This window comes from Lytechinus variegatus, chromosome 5, assembly GCF_018143015.1.
Source record: "Lytechinus variegatus isolate NC3 chromosome 5, Lvar_3.0, whole genome shotgun sequence".
Lineage (NCBI taxonomy): Eukaryota > Metazoa > Echinodermata > Echinoidea > Temnopleuroida > Toxopneustidae > Lytechinus > Lytechinus variegatus.
Genome location: NC_054744.1, coordinates 26,995,411 through 27,018,699, shown reverse-complemented (window position 1 = coordinate 27,018,699; position 23,289 = coordinate 26,995,411). Strand labels below are relative to the sequence as shown.

Sequence of the window (23,289 nt, the reverse complement as noted above, 5' to 3'; positions counted from 1 at the left end):
CTTTAATCTCAGTAGACTTTGTAAAAAGCATCATGTGGTCTAGTGGTCAAAGCAATGGTTTCATGATTGTGAGTTTGAGTGTGCGAATCCCTGTTCGGCCATTATTTCCTCTTAAATAAAAAAAATTATGGGGCTGTAAGAGTAATTTCTGTGGTTAAGAAGCTCAGCCAGTATAACCGAGTATTATATAAATGTTACCATTTGACCAATAATTCAAAATGATGTAGGATTTTGCTTCATATCTTAGCCAGGCGGGTGTTTCATAAAGCTGTTCACAAGTTAAGAGCGACTTTAAGAACGACTGGTGATCCTTTCTTGTGGTAAATGGTATATACATTGGTGATGGTTTAGCACGTAAGAAAGGATCACCAGTCGTTCTTAAAGTCGCTCGTAACTTGCGAACAGCTTTATGAAACGGCCCCCTGGTAACATATAATCAATCAAACACCTGATTGAACTTGTAATCTACGGCACCCATTCACAATAATCACAAACTACTTGCAAATATTGATTGTATCTTTGGCATCAAACCTCATCAGTGTGACTTGGGTATTAGTTTGTGCAACTGCTGCCAAATAAATATCACTTTTTTATTTTGACCACGATACTGGACACTGATATGAATACATGGATCTGTTCACATTGCACAATATATTCATCATGCTGCATATAAAAAAATCAACTCATATCAAACTTCTTGGCAATGTGTTAGCAGCTCTGACATTCATAATGAATTTTAGCACCACTCTGCTATACATGAACCGCCATCTTATATTATTGTTAGTAAAAAGAATGTCAGCAACCAAATGTACACAATGATATGTGCCACGGGTAGTTATGTGATACATGTACAACATGGGTGTGTATTACAGCACATACATGTAATTCCATCAAAATTCACATAATGCATGGATGATTGTATTAGAAGAATTTGAACACAACACATTATTACAGAATACTTTACTATTTTCAAACTTCATTATCATCCATCGGAGGCCTATAGAATTCAGAAAGACAAAATACAAGAAAGAAAGGCAGAACATTGAAAGACATTATCATACAATAGTACATAAAATAAGAAAGACATTCATTTTTGTTCTGGGGCAACTTACACACAACTTAGTGAGTGATCGTATAGTTGATTTTGACAAGTTGGTACACATATTGACCAATGCAATCGATTGCAAAAATCAGACTTATGATCAATCACTTTGTTTTGTGTTAAGGGGCCTCATTATTGACATGACACATACATTTGTTCTCAAGATGATTTAAACACTTAATCAATGTTTGAATATGAAGACATTCAAAGCATGTTTTGTTGTTTTTACGCTCATAATACTATGTTTTGAAGGTTATAAAAATAATGTGAACATGAAAAGAAAGCTGAATGTTCAGTAAAAACATTTAAATTCTTCACCTAGTGCTGTTGAGTCTGCAAAATGGGAGAAACAAATAAAATAAGGATAAAAAAAGAAGTGTTAATGTACACTGAAAACAAGATGCACTTGACTCCTATCAAATCTAAATTGATTCACTGATTTACACAGATACATTGTATCTTATTTGTATTCATACCCCAATAGCTATATGTATATATATTTTTTTTTTGGGGGGGGGGTTCTATTTTCATACAAATACGTAGGTATTCTTATCATACCTGGCTTAGATGATAGTTGTAGTAAAAGCATTTTTTCAATTAAATGGAGAAAGGGTACAATTATATTATTTCAAATCTATATGCCATAATGTCAGCAATTTTATTTTCCTATCCATCCTTTGTTTTCATAAAATTGGATGAATGGTAATGAATCTTCTATCAATTATCTCACAACTCCTTTCTCTCCATTCCTTTATTTCTCATTGACCTCACAATATTTCAACCATTTTTCACGTTATATTTTGAAAATGGGTATTTGTACCAAGACTAATTCTCCAACCCTGGAACCTATACATGTAGATATTCTAAAGGCATTAACAGACATTGATTTAACTTTTAGAAATTTGTGCTGTAAGGTGCCTTTTGTCACCTGTGTCTGTGATAAATTGAAAATATTTAGCCTTGAAAAAAATTTCACCTGAAAGCCATTATTTTCTACTTCAAAACAGTGAAATGTAAAAATGATCATAAACACTATCCCAATTTCATTCCATATTCTACATGTATTACAATTATTGTTCCCAGCAGAGAAATCAAATTATAATTTTGCAGTCACATCTGAGAAATTTGTCTGTACGAATTTGATTTGTTTTCTTCCTGGATGTTTTGTGATCAAATGAGCAATAGTTACAATTAAAGTTCAGGATCTTTTTGAGCAAGACCTATGTAATCTTGACAAATGTCTTTGAAAGACAAATGTCAATTGAAAGAATAATTACAGGAATACTCACTTTGATCTGGATGAGCCTCCGGTGGAGCCGAGTGATTTTTCAAATTTTTTACTCGATGGCAAGACAAATCTAGCTTGTTTCTTTCCTCCATCCCCGCTTCCTCCCGTCGAATTCAGGTCAGGTTTCACAGCTGGTTTCTTCATGTCCTTGATTGTCTTATCCTACATGTAAAAAAAGCAAGGATACCCCTCTGTGAAAACTGCCCATTCTTTTGTTTCATAGATAAAGTTCATGCCATAAACTGTAATATCCTACATATAAAATACAAAAAGTAACTGATTACGTGGGTTGTGGAAATCCACAAGAGTGGAAAACATTTGCCATGCAATTTCTACGATTGCATAGAAGATACAATGATTACTTTTTATACATGATACCGATCCAGTGAAAAGTGCCCACACTAAGTGCACTATGCCTCAGGCATTTTAAAACTCTTCCAAAGAGTAGTATTGTATATATATTATTTGGGAATCAACACAGTTTCTTTGGCCATCATCAATGACAGAACACACCTACCTGTGAACTCCTGAGAGCTTGTAGTCTGGACTCCATGCTGTTCAGTGACTTCCTCCTATCCTCGTACCCACTGACCTTCCCCAAGTCCTTGAGACCTTTACGATCCTTTGGTTCCGGGGACAACGCCCGCTTCTCGTCTCCACCACCTCCTCCTGCAGCACCGCCCTGCGGACTCTGCTTTACCGATAGCCTCTTGAGAGCAGCGGCAAGCTGCTGGGGTGTGGCCGCTCTACCCGACCCAGGTTTTGGCGAGGGTGTGGTCGATGAGATGGGTGACGCCCTGCTGGAGGTTTGAGAGCGTTCCAAGGCAAGGGTGGAGTTTGGAGTTCTCTTTAGTGGTGACTCTTTTACCTTTTGACTGGTGATAAACAAACAACATACAAACAGTACATAAACATGCATTTCGTCAACTTGCTTGAATACCATGACAATTTGATTGACCTTTTCTAGTAAAAAAGCTGCTTCCTGACAATTTACACCATATTCACCGTGCTTTCCACAGGTGTTATGAAGTGGTACATAAATATGGAAGGACCAAGGAATCACAGAATATTTGCCATCACTGTTGCTGGTGTGCAGATAGAGGGGGGGGGGGCTTGGGGGCACAGTTCATTGAGCAATAAAAAGGAGAAAAAAAAGAAAAAGGAATAGCAAAAAATAGGTATTATTTTCTGATTATATCAACAAAATTTACAAAAAGTAGATTTCCCTTTAAATAAAAGGGTAAATTTTTTTTGGCTATTGCGACTTGTCATGCTCCCTCAAAAATTTGGCTTGCTACCCCACTTCTAATCATAATTTGATCAAACATCTTGTGTCCCTCAATTTTAAATTCTGACTATGCAAACTTTGGGTAAAGGATTCTTACAAGTATGAAGGTGAACAAAGACATACTACAGCATGCACAACGATACACTGGTTTTGACATGATCCTAAAGATTTTCATGAAACATTGTGATGGTCATTTTAACTGACAAATGATACAAGCTGCTGAAATACTTGCCTCTGGTTGGCTGAGCGCAAACTTTTTAGTGTAAATCAATGAGAAAGCTATTCGTGAAAAGCTCTACTGGAGGGTTTTATGAAACTACTTGGACATTTTTACTGACATAAGCTACTGAAATCCTTGCCTGACTAGCTGACAGCAAATTTGTCTCAAGAATCACTCACTAAATGCATTATGAAATGCGTTTGAGTCTGATCCCACCGTCTGATCCTTTAATACCAGCTTACCTCTCTTTGGCATCTTTCTGTTTCAGTGTCAGGAGGTTGTTGAGGTTCTCCACCTCTTTGTGGAGCTCCTCGTTATCCTCCTCCAGGTTCTCCTTCTCCGTCAGCACCTCCTGGTACTGACTTTCCAGACGACTGCACTTGGAGCATCTCGACTTCTCTACAGGAGACAGAGAAAGAGACAGAGAGGGAGGGAGATGATGATGACCATGTGTATCAATTCCAACAAGTTAAAATTCATTCGAGATTTCCAGTTATCAAACTTCAAACTTAATGAAAGTTCAAGTTGATTTATTTCTCATATACATGTATATACCAAAACAAACAATGTATTACAATGCAACAAAATAATGAAGTACAGTTAACAGAAACATGTTGGCAATACCTCATTGATATTCATATTCAAAATATTTGACATAGGCAGTTACAACTTATACGATAAATGAGGAACCAAAAAGCTATGGTATTCAAGATTAATCACTCTAGGATTACATGTAAGTACAGTCTATAAAGTATGAAGTCAAGATAAGATTGTAAAAAATTTTGAAGCACATTGCCTTGTGAAATAAAAATAACATAAGAATATCGATAGCAAAATGTTAAAGAAGACTACAGAAAAGGGAATGGATATGGGAGAAAAAGGAGGCATATATTTATGTATAAAGAGTGATTCCATGTGTCAATAACAGAATAATCAGTACTTAATGTAATACCATTTATGTCATGCACCCAGAAAATATGACAATTCATTCAATCTGAAAAAGAAGTCAGAAAAAATCTTAAACCAACCGGCTGGTTCTGAAAAAAAAAAGATATATTTTTCACATAAAAAATTTGAAGTTTTCATTTGACGGGCAAATATTTCTTACCATCCCTGAGTGTATCCATATCTTTGATAAGATTGTCTTTGCTTTCCTCCAATCTCTTGTTTCTACTCTGTAGATTATTCACCATTCTATTCAGGTTACCAATCTCTTCCTGGAGACCTTTGACCTTGTCCTCATACCTGGATGGAATGCAATGTATTTTGAATCATAGTGGACAAGATGGGGGGGGGGGTAAGGAATCAAGGATAAACCAAAATACACTTGAGATAAAGATGAATTTAACAATACTAGTTCATATTTCTATAGCCCCTTTTCAATGATATACGAAGTGTTTGTCTTGGAGATGCCATCCCTGGAATATGTACAAATTACAAGGCAGTGACAGTATTGTTCTAAGTCCAGTGCGCACAGGATCACAATATTAGAAATTATTATTCATACAGACAATTTTAGAGCCCAAATACAAGTGTTATTTTGTTGATGCACTCGACCCACTTAAAAAGTTTGTTGAACTCGCCTAATATTTTTTTCCGAGGTGACACAATATTGAAAATATTGGACGACTAGAAGGGGAATCCCCGAAGTTTGTATGGTAGGGGGTCCTAAAGCTGCGCGGGTCCTAAAGCTACGCACCACTCATGGCGCGCATGCAGTTTTCAATGGCAAATGCGCACTCTGTGTGTCGAACTGTGACTGCAGAGTGATGAACAATTCCTATTAATTTTTTTTTCTACAGAGGCTGCAGTAAATCTCTAAATGCAGAGAAAACCAACAACTGTTAGGAAGTTTGGAGTTATATTTGCTTTAATTTCATTTTATCCTATAATAATTTGAATATATTTTAGAAATTGAGGCACAGGAAATACAATTTTTTTGCATGATAAATCGAGTGCGTAGCTTTAGGAGCCCTTCTACATCGGGCGACGAAATCAAAAGGTGTTCGAAAAACACGACGGGATTTTCGTATTAATGAGTTTTGTGATATTTTCTACTTGGTTAATGATCTTTAGAATGTTTGCCACAAATTAGTGAAATATAATTTGTTGAAATATTAAAATTGGGAGTTTTTATTGTTTGAAAACAAAGTGCGTAGCTTTAGGTCCCCCCTACAGCAGAGTCAGAGTCTCAGGGCGGGAGGGTAAGTTAAAAATTATTTGCTAAAATTCTCTGTATGAATAATAATCATAATACTGGATGTCCCATTTTTCGGTCAATACAAGGAAATATAGGACTCGCTTTGCAAAATATTGGACTCGTCTTCGACTCGTCCAATATTTATGAAAAGCTCGTCCAATATTTCCTTGTATTAACCTCAAGGCCATCCAATATTATATAAAGATCAGTCTTCTCGTTTTGTTTGAATTGTTCTATTGACAATGAATGTTCGTATTAAAAAGAAAAATAGTATACCTTTATTAATTAAATATATCACTTAATTCATATTAATTTATTAAATATTAATTAATAAGATATTATCAATTAATATAATTTACTGTAAAAATATATTGGCAGATCCAATTAAGCTAATTACTACACACCAGCAGATGTGTAGTAATTACCTGAATTGGATGACCCTATGCCTTTGAATGTTTTAACAGAAATATGGCACAATATAAACGATGTGGATCATCATCGTCAAAATTTACATACTATATACTGTGAATCTCCTCTACAAATTTCTTTAAACTTGAAACATAGGACTGTATATTTTTATTCTGATGTTTGTAGCCAATTTCACTAGCTACTTTAATGAGAAGTTAATGGATTAGATTATAAAGTCTGTGGCTTTTGGTCAAAATCTCCCGGGGTATTTTGATTCTTGTCATTCCCGGGGGGGGGGGGGGGGGCCATTATGGCCCCCCTTAAGATCTCGGCAGCCGATCGCGCGAGCGACGCAAAAATTTGCACGCTGGTAGTGTGCGATGTAATCTACAAGGCTGTATGGTAAAATTTTCCAAAATAATGAGATTTTATTTTATATGAATTAATTATGCTAATTTATGCATAAATCATACTTTTTGCTCTAATTCACTAAATAAAGCTCCTAGAATGCTAATTTTTGGTAAAAATTTTCTTTGTAGCATTCTTAACAATCGTAATTCAAAAAAACTTTGGTTTGGAAATAAATTTCTTATGTATTTTATTGTTTTATGAATTTCTTACGTATTTCTTTGTTTTTTTACTTTTTGTTTTTTATTGTTTTTTCAATGGAAATTGTTCCAGACATAATTCTGATCATAAACAAGGCAAAATTAATTAAGTTTAATCAGTAAAAGTAGAAATAATGATACATTTATGAATTTTGGCTAAATACGCAATTTGCATTGGATTTGTACATGAAATCGCGTTTATGAGCAATTTCGGGTCTGACATGCACTTGCATAATGTTGCGTAATGTCGTAACCGCGTACCCGGGCGTCACAACTTTGGTCTCAAAATTTGCGCGAGACTTGAATGTAAAAAGTCAGTGAGCTGCGAGGTGAAAAAATTTCGCGCAGCAGATATATCGCGAAAATTGTTGAGGGGGGGGGCCATTATGGCCCCCCCCGGGAGAATTAGGGTTAAGTGATGAATTCAAAATTGTGACCTATATTAAAAAAGAAGAAATGCACGTATGGTGATTGATAAGCACACTTGTGAGAGAAAGTAATAATCTATTAAGAATGGAAAACCTGACTTACCTCTTTACTTTCAAATTGCTATCTTCGGACTGAAAATTAAATAGATGAAAGAATATCAAAAGAAATTATTAACATCAAATTATTTCTGTTTGGCTAGTTCAAGCACAACAATCCAAATTTTACAGAAGGAAAAGTAGATCAAAGTCACCAAAAATGGAAAACCCAAATATGCATTTTACACTTGATTTTCTTTCTTCCCCTGCTCTTCTAAACCCTATACTATTTATTTCATTTTCATATATATCATTTTGTACTATCAAATGATAAAGGCATGCTTTAATTGAACAGTACCAAGATTGGTGTACCGATCCTTCTCGTCTCTAATTACAAATTGCAAAGATAGTGCAGTTTGGTAAAAACAAAATGAGTGTGAAAAGGGGATAGGCTAAATTTAACTCCAGACCTGTGTAAAAAAAACATAAAAAATACACAAGTAACCATCAATACCTTAGAACACACTAGGCCCTTTAACACCTACATGCAGCTTAGCAATTGATCATAATGCAGATCTGAATGATTGATTCCTCTGATCATTATGTACATTCAAGCATGCTAATGAAGTGTAATATCAATCACTAAGCTTGTGGTACAGGGTGCAGAAAACCAGAATTCAACAGTGCCAACATGAAACCAATCAGCAAGAATGTGTCTCCTTTCCGAAATCCATTACATGTGTGCCCATCAACATACAAACAAAAACAAGTAGAATAATTGTTAAATTGCCGATTGTGTACAACCACTTTGTCTACGATTAATCACCAAATTGAAAACAGATTTCTGTGTTCCCAAGAGCTTTGGCATAGGCAAAGTCACTTGTATCTGCATAAAGTATAAAGTCAAGTCAGTTTGAGGGCACAGAATGGCTTTAGCCTATGCCGTCTCAGGTACCATGAACATAGAAGCCCTTCCAGATTTCTCTATCCAGCATGGCTGTCCTCAGTTCATTAATGCTATCAAGGCCTGAGTCTTTCCTTGAAACATTGAAATAAGTGGCCTGACCTCTTCCTCTTCTTTTTGTGCTCTGTTTAAGGCTCCCAGAGGATGAGGTGATTTGCAGATAGTTCAGCATGTCGGACACAATGACCTACCAACCTTAATCATTCTCGCATGCACTCTGACAGATACTTTTGGCCGTATAGATAAGGCCGATATATTTTTGGTATGAACCAATGTCTTATTGTGCCCTGAAGAGTTCAATCCCAGTCACAGCATCCCTCACAGACCCATTAATAGTCCCACAAAGTGTTTTTCAATGCCTTGGTGATATGGCAGAGAAACCTCACACAATCATCCTCTCTTGAGGAGAATCATTGGAAACACTGGCAGGGTAAAATACTGACACCTTTCACCTTACCTTAGGTATCCCATTGGGTTCTTTAAATCTAACTTTTGAAAATTTCTTTGATGAAAAAATAAATGGTAAAAGATATTAGGTGGTATTTTCATATGTTAACCTGGATTTTAATCCAGACTCAACCAAATTTTAGATCAAACTTTTATGGATGCTGGATTTAATTTTCCTTACGCAATTTATGTAATGCAAAGGCAATTTATACAAAACATTTCTGTGGTCTGAATTCTCAATGCACATCAGTTCTGTTAGAACATTGAAGCCGATACACAGAGATGGGACGGTGTACTTTCTAATGTTTCATAACTTTTATACTTGTTTTTGTAATTCTAGAAGTGGTCATGAATATGACATGAATTTTATGATGCAGTAATTTTGTATTCATCCATGTCTTTATGTCCCAATTTAGTCACTACTTTGTATGTTTTAATTTAGCACAGTGGAGGTATTGATAGTACATAGAACTCCTATTAGAATCTTTCTTTCCTACAATTCCTATACAAATTTGCATATTTTATTGAAAATTATATTGATTTTTCTTTCATTTTTATTAACAATTTTTTGTTGTTGCACTTTATTGATTTTTTGCAACATGAGAGTAATGATACCTTAAAAGAGGAGTACATATGCCCCGGTATGGATACTTTCTCTACCTTTCTCCATCTATGACTTCATCAACAATATCTTAAAATCTGTTGACATACCTTTCCTTCCATTGCTCTGTTCATGTCTTCAAGGATGGTCAGTTCATTCTTTTGTGTATCAAGTTTTTTCCTCAGATCTCTCAGCTCATCATCCCTATAGATAGAGTAAAATAATAGATCACAAGGTGTTGAATGGAGGCTCTAAAGTGCCATCTACTTGACCAGAAGGCAAGATATTATATCTCACCTTGTCGACTTAATAGCCATATAAACAGGGCAAGGTATGTTGTAAAGAATTGTTATCGTCATTGGGAGATACATTATCTTACCAAGTCAACTTGATAGCATTTTAAGGTTGACATGGAGAGATATATTATTTTGCCAAATCAACATATAAACATTTGTATGCCGACGTGACAAGAAAAGTTATCTCGTACAGTTGACTGGTTTTATGTTGTCATGGCAAGATATGCAGTACACGTAGATATCCGATAATGTAACTCGCTATGATGACTTGTAACTTTTTCTAAGTTGACTTGGCAATATTACCCATCTTGCTATCTTGTTGGGTAGATGGCATGTTACAATTACAGGAGCATTGAGAAAACTGGATTACTTTTTGTTGACAAAAAAGCATCACTTAAATCGACCAATGAATCATATTCTAAATGTTAGACATGAAAATGATAACAAATGATTTATCATCAATAACGACCACTGTCGTGACATAGTGTGATTGCTTGTCTTTCATCTTTTATCTAATCACAATTTTATCATAATTAGAATTTCATCATCATAGCTGCTATCAGCTATTGTAAACATTTGTTTCTTCAGACTTTTATTACATTATCCTCATTAGCTTTGTTGTCTTTGCAATATTATAAAATAAGTTTTTTTCTATACCAAACATGATGCAGACAAAGCAACTCCAGATAAAGGATAATATCAAGATAAGTCTTATAATACTGATGAAAGCTGAGAAAAAGAATACTCAACACTGACGCATTGTCTTGTAGTGAATCTAGCCTTCGTTTCAGGTCCATCTTCTCTCTCATCAAATTGTCATACTGTGAAAATAAAACGGTAAAATATACTAGATATGAATTCTAAATGTCACTCAGTTGCAGAACTTAAAAAGGATGAGGTCTCAAAAACTAAAACAATTGCTTTCAATTGCACGTGATTTTACAAACTGACTCACATCCTGTTTTCAGTAAAAAGTATCAGTTTCTGAAATGCATACCTGTGCTTCATTTCAAATATTGAAAAACTGAATTCGAATTGCAAATAAAATTATTATTATTTAAAAAAGAGTAGAATGTATGCTTTAAATGGTATTATAAAACGGGTTCAAGGATGTAGCCAATGGTGAGTGCGTATTCAAGTCACGTGTTCATGCTTTAATTATGCGCAACCTTCCAGTCGTGCATTTTTCGTGCAGCACTGTGCATTTTTTGTGCAGCACTGTGCAATTTTTGTGCAGCATAAACTGATACGCGTTCAGTAAAAGAGGCTGGCTAGGATTTTGATGCGCTTACTTAGGCGCGCATAGTAGATACGCCTGTGATGTCATAATTGACAGTCTTGTGATGTCTTCGTCTGTGCGATCGTACACAAGTTGGAGGGATTTGAACAAGATTTCAATGAAAAATTCATTTTGCCGACCCGTTTTATAAAACAATTAATGCACATTTTAAGATTCGTGATGTTAGTGACGATGCGAGCAACTCTCGGGCATTCACAATATTATGCAAAAGCACTCGGCGCAAGCGCCTCTTGCTTTCGCATAATTGTAAATACCCTCGAGTGTGCTGCATCGTCATAACACACTCATAAATGTGCATTAATTGTATACAAACAACTTACCTAGTTTCTTTCAACGTGCAAAGTTATGAGCCTCTGAAAAAACGTGATTATCACAAAATTATGTTTTGGAGACCAGCTGTGGTTTGAGCCGGCTAGTAAAATCACTGACAATACAAGGGGTCGGTTTGGTGTTTCATAGAGCCATTCATACGTTGCAAATGACTTTATGCACGGCTGGTGACCCTTTCTTATGCTACATGATATATCCCTATGTAACTGACTTATCACCTAAGAACATGATCCAGTCATGACTGGTGACCCTTTTTGTGCTACATGATATATCCCTATGTAGCTGCTCGGCACCTAAGAACATGTTCCAGTCATGACCGGTGACCCTTTATTGTGCTGCATGATATATTCCTAATGAAGCTGACTTATCACCTAAGAACATGTCCGAGTCGTGTATATAGTTGTGCAGAACTTAACAAAATGCTTTATGAAACACCTGCATGTACATTACCATCTTTGTGAATTTTGGCCCATAACAAACAGTTAGAAGCACTAAATAAAAAATGAGTAAAAATGGACAATCAAACATTCTGAGAAAAACTGAGGAATAGATTACTGAGGAAAAAAAGTGAGTAATATGGGATGATTTGAAGGCAAGATTACTAGAAATAGACTGTGGGATGGTCGCTAAAATTGTGACTTTCCGTGGGGCGGCAAATACAACCACGGTTCTTGGACATGAAAATATGTAAAATATTATGAGTGAATACATGCACAATGTTGCCATCGGTAAATTCTGCTCCTGACCTCAAAATTAAAATAATAATATGCAAAATCGTACCATTGATTCGACTGGAAATTCCGCCATTCACCCCGTGTGTTAAGGACTTCCGTGAACGCACACAAGCGTGCACAATGCATGTAACCTCGTTCGCGTTTTATTTTTTTTATTCGCTGTACATGATATATACGTTATAATACAGAATGTACGATGGCGGATAAGATGTCGTCGTCTTCGTCGTGTTTTGACAGCGAAAATGACGATTTATCACTAGCAAATATATGCTACATGCACATCTTACCCAAGGAAAGAGGGCCAGTAAATTCCTTTCAAGTAAAGAGCTAGAACAAATTTAAGCCTTTGCTGCATTCGTTGATGTAGACTACCTGGGACTTCAGAATAAAAATAGCTATTCGTGCAGCAGAGAAGTTTGCGATTGACTTGCATGCAGCCCAGCCCCGGCAGACCAGCCCGACGTCCGACCAGCATTTCAGCAAGATCCGAATGGATCAAAATAAATATAGATGTTTGATGTAGGCCTACTGCGTTTACATCTTGCCCAGAGCCAGGTCAAACATCGTTCGTATATCACCAGTATTGAGCAATCAAGCGATCGAAGGTAATTTGTTTTCACTTTGTGCTCTTGCATTTCACTCTCTGCAAAAGTGAAGCGGTGCAAACTTTGATTTTTGTATAGGTCTACATCTAGATTTCTTAATTGAGTCGATGAATAATGTGACTCACGACTTACTTCGTCTTCTATTCATAGGCTTGTAAATGTGGCGGTGAAGTAAGTCATGACATGAGTCACATTATGTATCGATTTAATTAAGAAATCTAGACCTATACAAAAATCATCAAAGCTTGTACTGCTTCACTTTTGCAGAGAATGAAATGCAAAAGCACAAAGTGAAACAATTTTGGCATGGACAAAGATCGCTATAACAAGGATCACCATCTCAAAATCATCCTCTGTATCTTTTACACCTTCGATAGCTTGATTGCTGGAATGCTGGTGATACGAACGATGTTTGACCTGGCTCTGAGCAAGATGTAACGCGTTACATAATATAACGTTAGTTTGATCCATTCGGTTCTTGCTGCAATGCTGGTCGGGATGGGCAGGAGCGTTATGGGTCGGTGGCCATGCAGGAGGGGAGAGCAAAAAAATCTCCGGTCTTATCAGGGGCAGATCCATGATTTTCCAAAAGGGGGCTAATTTTTCAGAGGAAAGTTTCGACCAGCCCCCCAAAAAAAAAAAAGTTTTTCAACCAATTGACAAGCAAAAAAAAATTTAAATAAAGGTTTTCACCCACAAATGAAGTATATTTCGTACACGAAAAAAAGGGTCTTCAATTTCAAAAGAGGGGGCACACCTTTGTTTTAATGGCATATTTACATTACAAATTTTAGTATTTTGTTTCTCAAAGGGGGGGGGGGCAGGCAATGGTGTCATGAGGCAACATTTTGAGGGGCGATATGGTGTATCGGGTAAAAAAAAACAATGCAAGTGAGCAAAAAATTTTAAATTTTTATTACAAAAATCCAATTTCAGATTTTGACATAATGTTAAAGAAGATAACATATTTTTCACCCTTCTCTCTTTCCTTTTCCTTTTTTTTTCTTGGTCTGTACGCCACGGTAAACAAGATTTTGTTTATGATTTTGCATGCTTATTTAAAAAAAAATAAAATCACCTTTTCATGACAATCTATCTGTTCTTCTTTCTTTCCTTTTCCAGTTCCTCTTTTTCCCCTTTCCCTTTCATTCTCCCCCTTTTCTTTTTTCCCCTTTCATTCTCCCCCTTTTCTTTTTTCCCCTTTAAGTTCCCGGTGAACTCCGCCAGGGGGGGATAGCTTGCCCCCCCCCCCTGCACTGTTAAGCCACTGCTCCCTGGGATGGACCGGGTTGCATGCAAGTCAATCGCAAACTTCTCTGCTGCACGAATAGCTATTTTTAAGTCCCAGGTAGTCTACATCAACGAATGCAGCAAAGGCTTAAATTTGTTCTAGCTCTTTACTTGAAAGGAATTTACTGGCCCTCTTTCCTTGGGTAAGACGTGCATGTAGCATATATTTGCTAGTGATAAATCGTCATTTTCGCTGTCAAAACACGACGAAGACGACGACATCTTATCCACCATCGTACATTCTGTATTATAACGTATCATGTACAGCGAATAAAAAAAATAAAACGCGAACGAGGTTACATGCATTGTGCACGCTTGCGCGCGTTCACGGAAGTCCTTAACACACGGGGTGAATGGCGGAATTTCCAGTCGAATCAATGGTACGATTTTGCATATTATTATTTTAATTTTGAGGTCAGGAGCAGAATTTACCGATGGCAACATTGTGCATGTATTCACTCATAATATTTTACATATTTTCATGTCCAAGAACCGTGGTTGTATTTGCCGCCCCACGGAAATGAAAAACTAGAGACATTTTCCTTGTCCATCCCACAGTCTAAAACCTCTCTTATTGATAGAGAGATATTTTAAGCCTTTGAAGCTGCTCTAACAAAAAATTAAAAAACGGCAGATGAGAGTCTCAACAGGTGACTGCTAAGTTTACATACGTTAGTAATTTGAAAGAGAGCTGGTTCATGTGTACCTTATCATGCGATTCTCTGAGCTGGTTGTCCTGATCTTGAATCTGAGTCTCTTTGATCTTTATGGTCCCATTGACCCTAGCTAGTTCCGCCCTCACGCTCATCAATTCATCTTCTACCTCATTCATCGACTCCTGAAATTCAAAAGCAAAAAGAATGCATCTGTGATCAGTAAATGTTTTCGAACAATTTGTATCTGTTTGTCTACTTATCTATCCTAACCAGCCATCCACTTATCACATCTACTTACACATCTACCAAATCAATCCATCCATATATCTATTGTTCTACCTATACATTTACCAAACTTTGTATACATTTTTGTATTCATCTATTTGCATGTCTATCTTTTTCCCATCTGTCTCATGGCCTGTGTATGTATCTGTCATTCTGTCTGTATGTTCTGCCTTGCTACCTATGTATCAAGCTATATATATTCACAGATATATCTTATCTCGTCTATCAACAAATATATTATCCATCTGTCCACCCATCCACCCAACAATCCCACTAACCAACTCATCCATGCAAATAATCCGTCTCTCTATTTGTCAACATGTATCTATCTATCTCTTTTTCCACCTATCTATCTATCTATATATCTCTCTCTCTCTCTCTCTCTATCTATCTATATATCTATATATCTATCGATCTGTCTGTCTGTGTGTCTATCTCTCTCTCTTTCTATCCATCCGTCTATCCACCTATACCCACCCATCTACAAACATCACCCACCTTCAACTTAGGCTTTTGCATCCTCTCTTCCTTCAGTTCTTCACTCATGTTCTTGATGAGTTGTTCTTTCCTATCAATCTCTCTGCGTAGATCCTGCAGTTGTCTTGCCATGCTATGTTGCAATTCAGTCTCGTTCATCTCCTTCTCTTCTTTCAATCTGGAATACTTCTTGTTGGTGTCGGACAGCATCTCCTTCAAAGATTCTACATCGTTCTCCTGATGAGAAAAGATGGAGAATGGGACAGGGATATCAAAAAGCTTTCTATTCTTCATCTTCAACATTGAGAGTCTGTGCGTCCAACTTTGGAGGGTTAAGCCATCTCATGTCCTTACTGGCTGCTATAAAGTATTTGGGTCTATGGTCCATAAAGGACAGGTGGATCATTACATAAAAAAATACTGGAGATTAATGTACCTACATTTGCCACTCACCACCCATGTGCAGTAAATGGGTACATTACGAATTATGCTTTGATTCCTCGAGCACCTGATCAAGTAAACCATGCTAAAGCCAGAGAAATAGAATGCAGCACTCACTGTGGAAACATTGTAGTAGTGCCAAATTATGCCTATTACTACTATCATTGGTATTAATAACATAATCATGGAGATAGCATACCTGCGCAGTCCTGAGCCTCTTCAGTTCTTCCATCTTATTTTCTACCTCACTCTTCAGTCTAATGATTTCACCTTCCTGTTTCTCAACGATGCTTGTCAGGTGCTCTACAGTTCTGCCTGCTTCACCACGGATCTAGAAAGAAGCCATTTCAATATTCATGATCATACACTGATAACATTCTTTGAAGATTAATTTGTGAGGGAGATGGTCATTTTCTTCTTTCTTCTTCACGGTAAAGCTTTCTCTGGTATTCCGGTCATCTGGGTTTGAAAACAAGTTGATGCACTAGATCCCACTGGTATGGCATTTATCCTCATTACCAGGTTACTTGGATTAGACCTTAGGACACTTTAAAACATGCATTCATGCTTTCTTAGCAATCGGGTAAAAAGCTCTTTTAACCAATCTCTCAACAAAAAACAACAAAAGACACTGCCATATACTGGCAAAATGTAAAAACGTTTGAAAAAAACAAATCTGAAAGAAAACGGTCAATTTTTCTGTCTGCACTGTGATGTCTTTTTCATAGAGATGTATTTAGACATAGAATGATACAATAATCACACCAACAAAGCCAACTCTAAACCGACCGATGGTATGTAGCTGGAAGTAAGATCCTGTATTTTGGTTGTCAGGAGTCAGTTTTAACAGTGCAAGTGTGGTCTTAAGCTGCAAAATATTTTTAGTATTCAAATGGGCATGACAATCCACCCAACTCAAATTTACATTATACGCATGGACTCTTAAACAAAAGAGAAATGTTGTCCACAATCACGCTCACACACTCATTACATCATGTTTTGTGCCAACCTAAAGATATCACGAACACAGATGGGACCTTGGAGCTCAGAATTGTAAAGTATCAGTGTTGACCAATGCCTTTAAGAGTTAGTTCCATAACACATCAACCAAACAAACAATACCTGTTCAAGTTCCAGCTCCTGCTTAGTCTTTCCCTGGAGAACCTGTCTCATTTCATCCTCTCTCCTGTTCATCTCCTGCCTCATCTCAGATCCTTCATTCTCCTTCTTAAGCAGCTGGAGCTGGAGCTCCTTGATCTGCTTGGTGGCCTCCTCATGCATCCCTTCGATCTCCGACGACTGGCTCAGCTGGATCCTACGCAGCTGATGATCCTTGTCAGACAGTTGCTCCTGGAAAAACATGTCACATAATTTTTTAGTTTTAGGTTCAAAGCTACGTACATGCAGTTGCTGCTAACAATACCAGGAAAGAGTCTTTAAATTCAAGAGTAATTGTCACAATATCTTTGTAGAAATAGATCTGGCACATTTACATCAACCTAACTGTGAGGTTCTGAAATCTACGCTGAAACATGATTACACTGAAAATCACTAACTCCAATAAGCACATGTCGGACAATGCATTGTTGTTGCTTGGAAAGAAACCTAACATCTGGCAGGTATGGCATGCTTGTCTTTTTCTCAGCAATTACTCCCTTTATACCAACATTAAAATTGGATGGACATTTCACTGGATTCCGTTTGAACAAATTTTCAGATAATTACCACGATTAACATTTATGTTTAAGAGTGTCATTCGGTTGTACTGCACTCAAGGGTACCCAATACCTTGAATGCACTACTGTAAGTGCTGAAAACAGCAGCTTAAACTGAAGCCAGGATAATATATAATGCGCATTTGAATAGCCAACTATATAACTTGACTACTGCTATATGAATTATGGTGACAAACGGAACACAATCAGGTGCGCAAAAAAAAGAAAATGTAAAGTTTTTTTCTTTTTAAATTGGGGAAGTTTAATCTGACCAACAACCAAAGAAGCTACTGTCACCAACATCAGCAGGCAGAAAGGTGTGATTTCAGTACTTGCTTCCAAGCACTGTTTTTCCTAGATGCTACCAATAAGAGAGAGTTTGTTTCATACCTCTAGATTCCTAACATCATTTTCTAGTTTCCTGATGTTCTTGTTGGCACTCATGAGTTGCTCCTGTAGGGTACTGATCTCTCCTTGTCTCTCCTGAAGTAATCTTGGTTTCTCATCTCGTAGCTGCTCCAACAGCATCTTCTGTTCCTTGATCTGCAAATAAAATGAAAAGCAAATCAGTTTTGTAGCCTTTAACCCTTTCTGTACTGAGCTATTTGACTCCATGAAAATACAGGTGTGGGAGATCCAAGTCTCCTCTTAAGCTTACACCCATTGGAACATGCACCCATGTTGAAATCAGCACATGCCATACATGTAGAAGTTATCTCCATAACTCCTACAGTGAATTTTTACAAATACAACATACTTTTCTTAATTATGCTAATTATATTGTAATCTACGCATGAAATTCAATTTCATTGTTCTTTTTTTCTATCACTAAATAATGCTCCCAAAAGGTTAATTTTGGTTTAAAACTATTTTTTTTTATGTGACCCAAGAATACAGAATTTTAGCATAGAAAGAACAAGAATTAACATTTTATAAAAAATAGAAAACTGGGGACTTTTTGCTCTACCTTAATTTCTAGAACCAGCTTCTCCTGTTCCAATCTCCTCCTCGCATCACAGTGCTCATCCCTCTCCTTGATAACCCTCTCCATCTCACGAGCCTTGTCAACCATTCTCTCCTCCATACCGACGGTAGCGTTCTCCAGGGCAACGTTCTTGGTGGCAACCTCCGTCTGGAGCTGCTTGATGATCTGCTTGTGTTCGTCCAACTGGGATCGGAGTATGGTCTCTATCTCCAGGTTGGCGATGTATTGATTCTTTTCCCTGCAATGAGAACCAATAGATGGACTGAGACGAATACATTTCACACACTGAAGAAACTGGTTATGCTCATGAGCTCTTACTATGGCAGACTTTCTTTTCAATGCACAGTCAGCCTTTCATGAGTTTATTTATGAATTTACTTTGAATTTGTTTTTTATTCTACATGTATAAAGAGCAAGTACATTTGAGATTCCAACAGTTGAAGTAATTCTTTTATTGTCATAATTGAGCAAAATGATTCAATTTATCCCCTTATCATCATCATCATCACAATCTTGATCATAATTGTTACTATCACTGTCATCAGCATCAGCATTGTCATCACCATCATGATCTGCAGCATCAGCATCATCATCATCACATTTATAATAGTTATCTAAAATGTAGGCATATAATGTTTTCTTCGAAGATAGTTCATGTTGTTGCATTTGCTTGACAAATTATGCATATATTCTTATATAAATTGGGGTACCATCCTTTCTATTCTTGTTTCATCTTCTCTGTATACTTCTATGTAAATATTGTATATACATGTACCTGTATGCAAATATACCCTTTCATCAGTTTTTTTTTTTTTTGGGGGGGGGTTAGTGTAAAATAATGGTTTTGTAATGACTCAAGCTTCAAGCTATGTTGCAAGACCTTTGTGTGCTCTGTTAATGAAAGATTATGTAATATTTTCTTTACGTAATATTGCCTTTATGTAATAATCATGTATCACTGTATTTTCATATATGAGATTGTGGATGATGTGAACACACATGAAACAATGAATAAATAAATAAATCTGAAAGAGAACCTACCTTTCTTTCAACATTTTGTCTTGTAGATCCACTAACTCTCCTTCTATTTGACCTGTATAAGCAAGTGATACAATGATTACAAGAGTTTGTGTGAAGCGTTCAAAGATCCTGACTGCCGTTAATTCAGTATAAACAATGAGAGGGCATAATCTGATGTAGGGATTGCCACCATGCTTGACCAAGTTTGGGTGACACAACATGAACACTTGGTAATATTTCTCGAGAGGTTTTCCTCAGGAGGAATTACTTTATTTTGTGAATTGAGATAAAAAATGTTGTAAGGTTGAATTAACTTCAGGTTTACAGCTAAGGGTATATTTATGGTTGTACAATGTATGTACAATGGGTTGGAATTAGGTTTGGAAAACCTAGGGTTTATGATTAAGAATATTCATTTAGTTTAAGAATATGCATAGGTTGGGTACGATTGAGATGATAGTTGATAATATTAGATGATTATATTATTAGGTTGGTTTGGATTAACTTATAGTTGATGATTATGGATAGATCTACAGTTATAGCATTTATGACAATTGGGTATATTCACATAAATTCACAACATCATGCTATTCAAGTGGAGAAGATGACACAAAATTTAACTCCCTCCCCCAGCCCCCCACCCCCCCCCCACAAAATAAAAACATCCCTGAACGATAGTTAGGCTGCTTGAATGTACGCCAGTGGTTGAATAGGACATATTTTGTGTGTGGACATCGCCACATCCCTTCCATCGCCTGATATTCCTAAGGCCCCCATTCCACAAAAGGAAGAACTTTGAAGGACCTTAACTTGGCAAGGTCTTACAGCAGTCTCGAAGATCACTGAAATTTGTCATCTCTGTGGAATGACTCAATAAAAAAACCCTAGAGAACTCTGAAAAGTGATTGATACTTCTTGTCTTTCTGGGCTTAGACTAGTCCTATAGAGACCTTTCATTGGTCTTTCAGGAATCTTTTATGTAACAAGTGATCTTTCAGAATTCTTTCCATGGACTTTTCTTTGTCTTTTAAATGATCTTTCACTGATCTATCCATGATCTCTCACAAGCCCTTCAATGATTTCCACAAAAATCCTGAGAGACTGTCAAAAGATCATGGAAAGAAAAATAAGAACTTTGAATATTCATCAACAGACTGCTGAAAGACTGATTTGATCCGTTTCAAAAAATTTTGGAGATCATGGAGACAACGAAGATCACTGAAAGACTTTGGATATCTTTGAAAGTTGACCTCTGAAAGATCAAGAAAATTTCATGGTCTTACAGTGGTTTTTCAGGTCTTGCTCACTGTGGAATGGGGGTTTTACCGTTAACTTTGTTCTAAAGGTTTTGATAATAATCAACCACAGCCACTCATGCATCACTGATCCTGATTGGCCATACACACTTTATGACTGATTGCAAATAATGGTGTCATCAAGCCCAGGGATAGGTATATAAAAGGAAAGAAATGTCAGTGGGAAGGGAATGCACATTCAACACTGATATTACTTGGGCATTGCCAGTTTGTGATTGATTGCAAGCATTCATATTGCCAAGCCCAGGGAGAGCATATCAAAGGAGAGACAAGTTCACTTATCTTGAATGACCATATACACTTTGTGATTGATGGTAAAAATTTGTGTTACCAAGACTATGGATAGCATATCATAGGAGAGACAGGTTCACTGGAAAGGGACTCTACATCCAACACTGGTCCTGATTGGATATACACACTTTGTGATTGATTGCAAACATTTGTGGAAAGGAACTGTACATCCAACACTGGTCCTGATTGGCCATACACACTTTGTGATTGATATGATTGCAAACAATTGTATTACCCAGCCCAAGGATAGCACATCAAAGGAGAGACAGGTTATTATGGGAAGGGACTTCAAAATTTCAGCAAAATCAAAACGGCAAAGGTAAAAAAAAAGGATGTGGGGTTGATGAAGAGAGAGAGGAACAAAGATAAAGTGGAAGCACGCCAATTGGGACTATGGAAAGAAGTAGTACAAAGGGGGAGAGAGAAAGATAGAAACAAAGATTAAGCAAGAAAGACAGAAAAAGATAGAAAGAGAGAGAGAATGATGGAGAAATGAAACCATTTGGCAGTTCGAGTTATAAATATAGATGTTGTTTAAGGCAGCAAAATATATACATGTAAGTTTACAAAAGTGTTATTTTGAGAAAACTTTGCAACTGCACAACAGGACAATTTTCACTTCTTCATAAGCCTACAAAATTTAAAAGAAATTGTGCATTTAAACTGGAAAAATAAGAAAAATCTTTGCAAGATTAATCAATTTTGTGAAATGATATGTGAAATAATACAGTGCAGGAAGAAAAGGGGCAAATGCAAGTAGTCTGGACATCAAAGGATTTGGATTGCCAAGTCATGATTTCCACCTCAAAAGCTCACTCTTGGATTGATTTTGGAACATTACATTGCTATTAAAATAAACTAAGATACTGCTTGAAGAGACCTACCGTACATCTAGAAGCACACATTACAACAGAATACAGCAAGCAAGAGCCATAGAAACATTCCACAAAAAATGCAAAAAGTTCATTTATTAAAATGATAATCATTTAATTATGCTCCGTGGCTGGGATTGCACTTTATAACTAAATTATTTTCACACAGAAATACTTGAATATTTTCTTTTAGGATTCACCAAGAACAAGTTATCATTTCCAGGAACTTTAAGAATTGATCCTTAAGAAGAGTTCCATCTCAATGAATGACCATTCATGGTAAATAAACAAATTACCAACCCTCGATGGCTTCACTCGCTAAAATCGCTAAAATATTCAGACTTTCATGAAAAAATATGGCATTGGTATAAATAGCATATAACTTAACACTGTTACATTCCTATTATTTTATCAAATGAAGTCATAGCAAATGCAAAATTCACTAAAGCAAACACCACAAATGTAGACTGTACTGTGATATTTCCATATCGGCACCATTACCACTGCTTCCCATCTTTAACCCTATCTAGGCCGGGGGGGGGCCCCCGAGGCCCCCCTCAACAAATCGCGCGATATTTTCGCCGTGCGAAATTTTTTGACCGCGCCGCTCGCTGATTTTTTACTTTCAAGTCTTGCGCAACTTTGAGACCAATTTTGCGTCACCCGGGTACGTGGTTCCGAATTTTGCATCACCCGGGTACGTGGTTCCGAAATTATGCAACATTATGTAAGTGCATGTCGGACCGAAAATTGCTCAAAAATGTGATTTCTTGTACAAAGTCAATGCAAATTGTGTTTTCAACCTAAATTCATAAATGTATGATTATTTTTAGTTTTGCTAGTCTAAATGTATTCATTTTATGCTTTTTATGATCACAGAAGAGTCCCCAACAAATTTCATTGAAAAAACAATGAAAAACAAAAGGTAAAAAAAACAAAGAAATACATAAGAAATTGCAAAAAACAATATAATACATAAGAAAATGATTTGATATCACATTTTTTTTCATGTACAATTGCTAAGGACACCACAAAGAGTTTCTCTACCCAAAATTAGTACATTTGGAGCTTTATTTAGGGAGATAG

At 36.6% G+C, this 23,289-nt stretch overlaps 1 protein-coding gene across 4 annotated transcripts in view; it reads right to left on the bottom strand.

Annotated features, from left to right (window-relative positions):
* Positions 1–356: 356 nt before the first annotated feature.
* Positions 357–23,289, bottom strand: part of LOC121415850 (myosin-11-like) — a 47,158-nt gene continuing 24,225 nt past the window's right edge. For 3 of the 4 annotated variants that reach the window (XM_041609215.1, XM_041609217.1, XM_041609219.1), the window contains 16 exons: positions 19,746–19,797; positions 18,687–18,942; positions 18,110–18,262; positions 17,127–17,354; positions 16,204–16,335; positions 15,585–15,800; positions 14,852–14,983; positions 10,643–10,707; positions 9,701–9,794; positions 7,646–7,674; positions 5,007–5,143; positions 4,141–4,297; positions 2,908–3,265; positions 2,392–2,552; positions 1,421–1,435; positions 357–997 (listed from right to left, as the gene is read on the bottom strand). In XM_041609215.1, coding sequence (XP_041465149.1) covers positions 970–997; positions 1,421–1,435; positions 2,392–2,552; positions 2,908–3,265; positions 4,141–4,297; positions 5,007–5,143; positions 7,646–7,674; positions 9,701–9,794; positions 10,643–10,707; positions 14,852–14,983; positions 15,585–15,800; positions 16,204–16,335; positions 17,127–17,354; positions 18,110–18,262; positions 18,687–18,942; positions 19,746–19,797 — 2,213 coding nt within the window. In that variant the 3' untranslated portion in view covers positions 357–969. The remainder of the gene's footprint in view (positions 998–1,420; positions 1,436–2,391; positions 2,553–2,907; positions 3,266–4,140; positions 4,298–5,006; positions 5,144–7,645; positions 7,675–9,700; positions 9,795–10,642; positions 10,708–14,851; positions 14,984–15,584; positions 15,801–16,203; positions 16,336–17,126; positions 17,355–18,109; positions 18,263–18,686; positions 18,943–19,745; positions 19,798–23,289) is intronic. The other variant, XM_041609218.1, reaches the window with a different exon arrangement.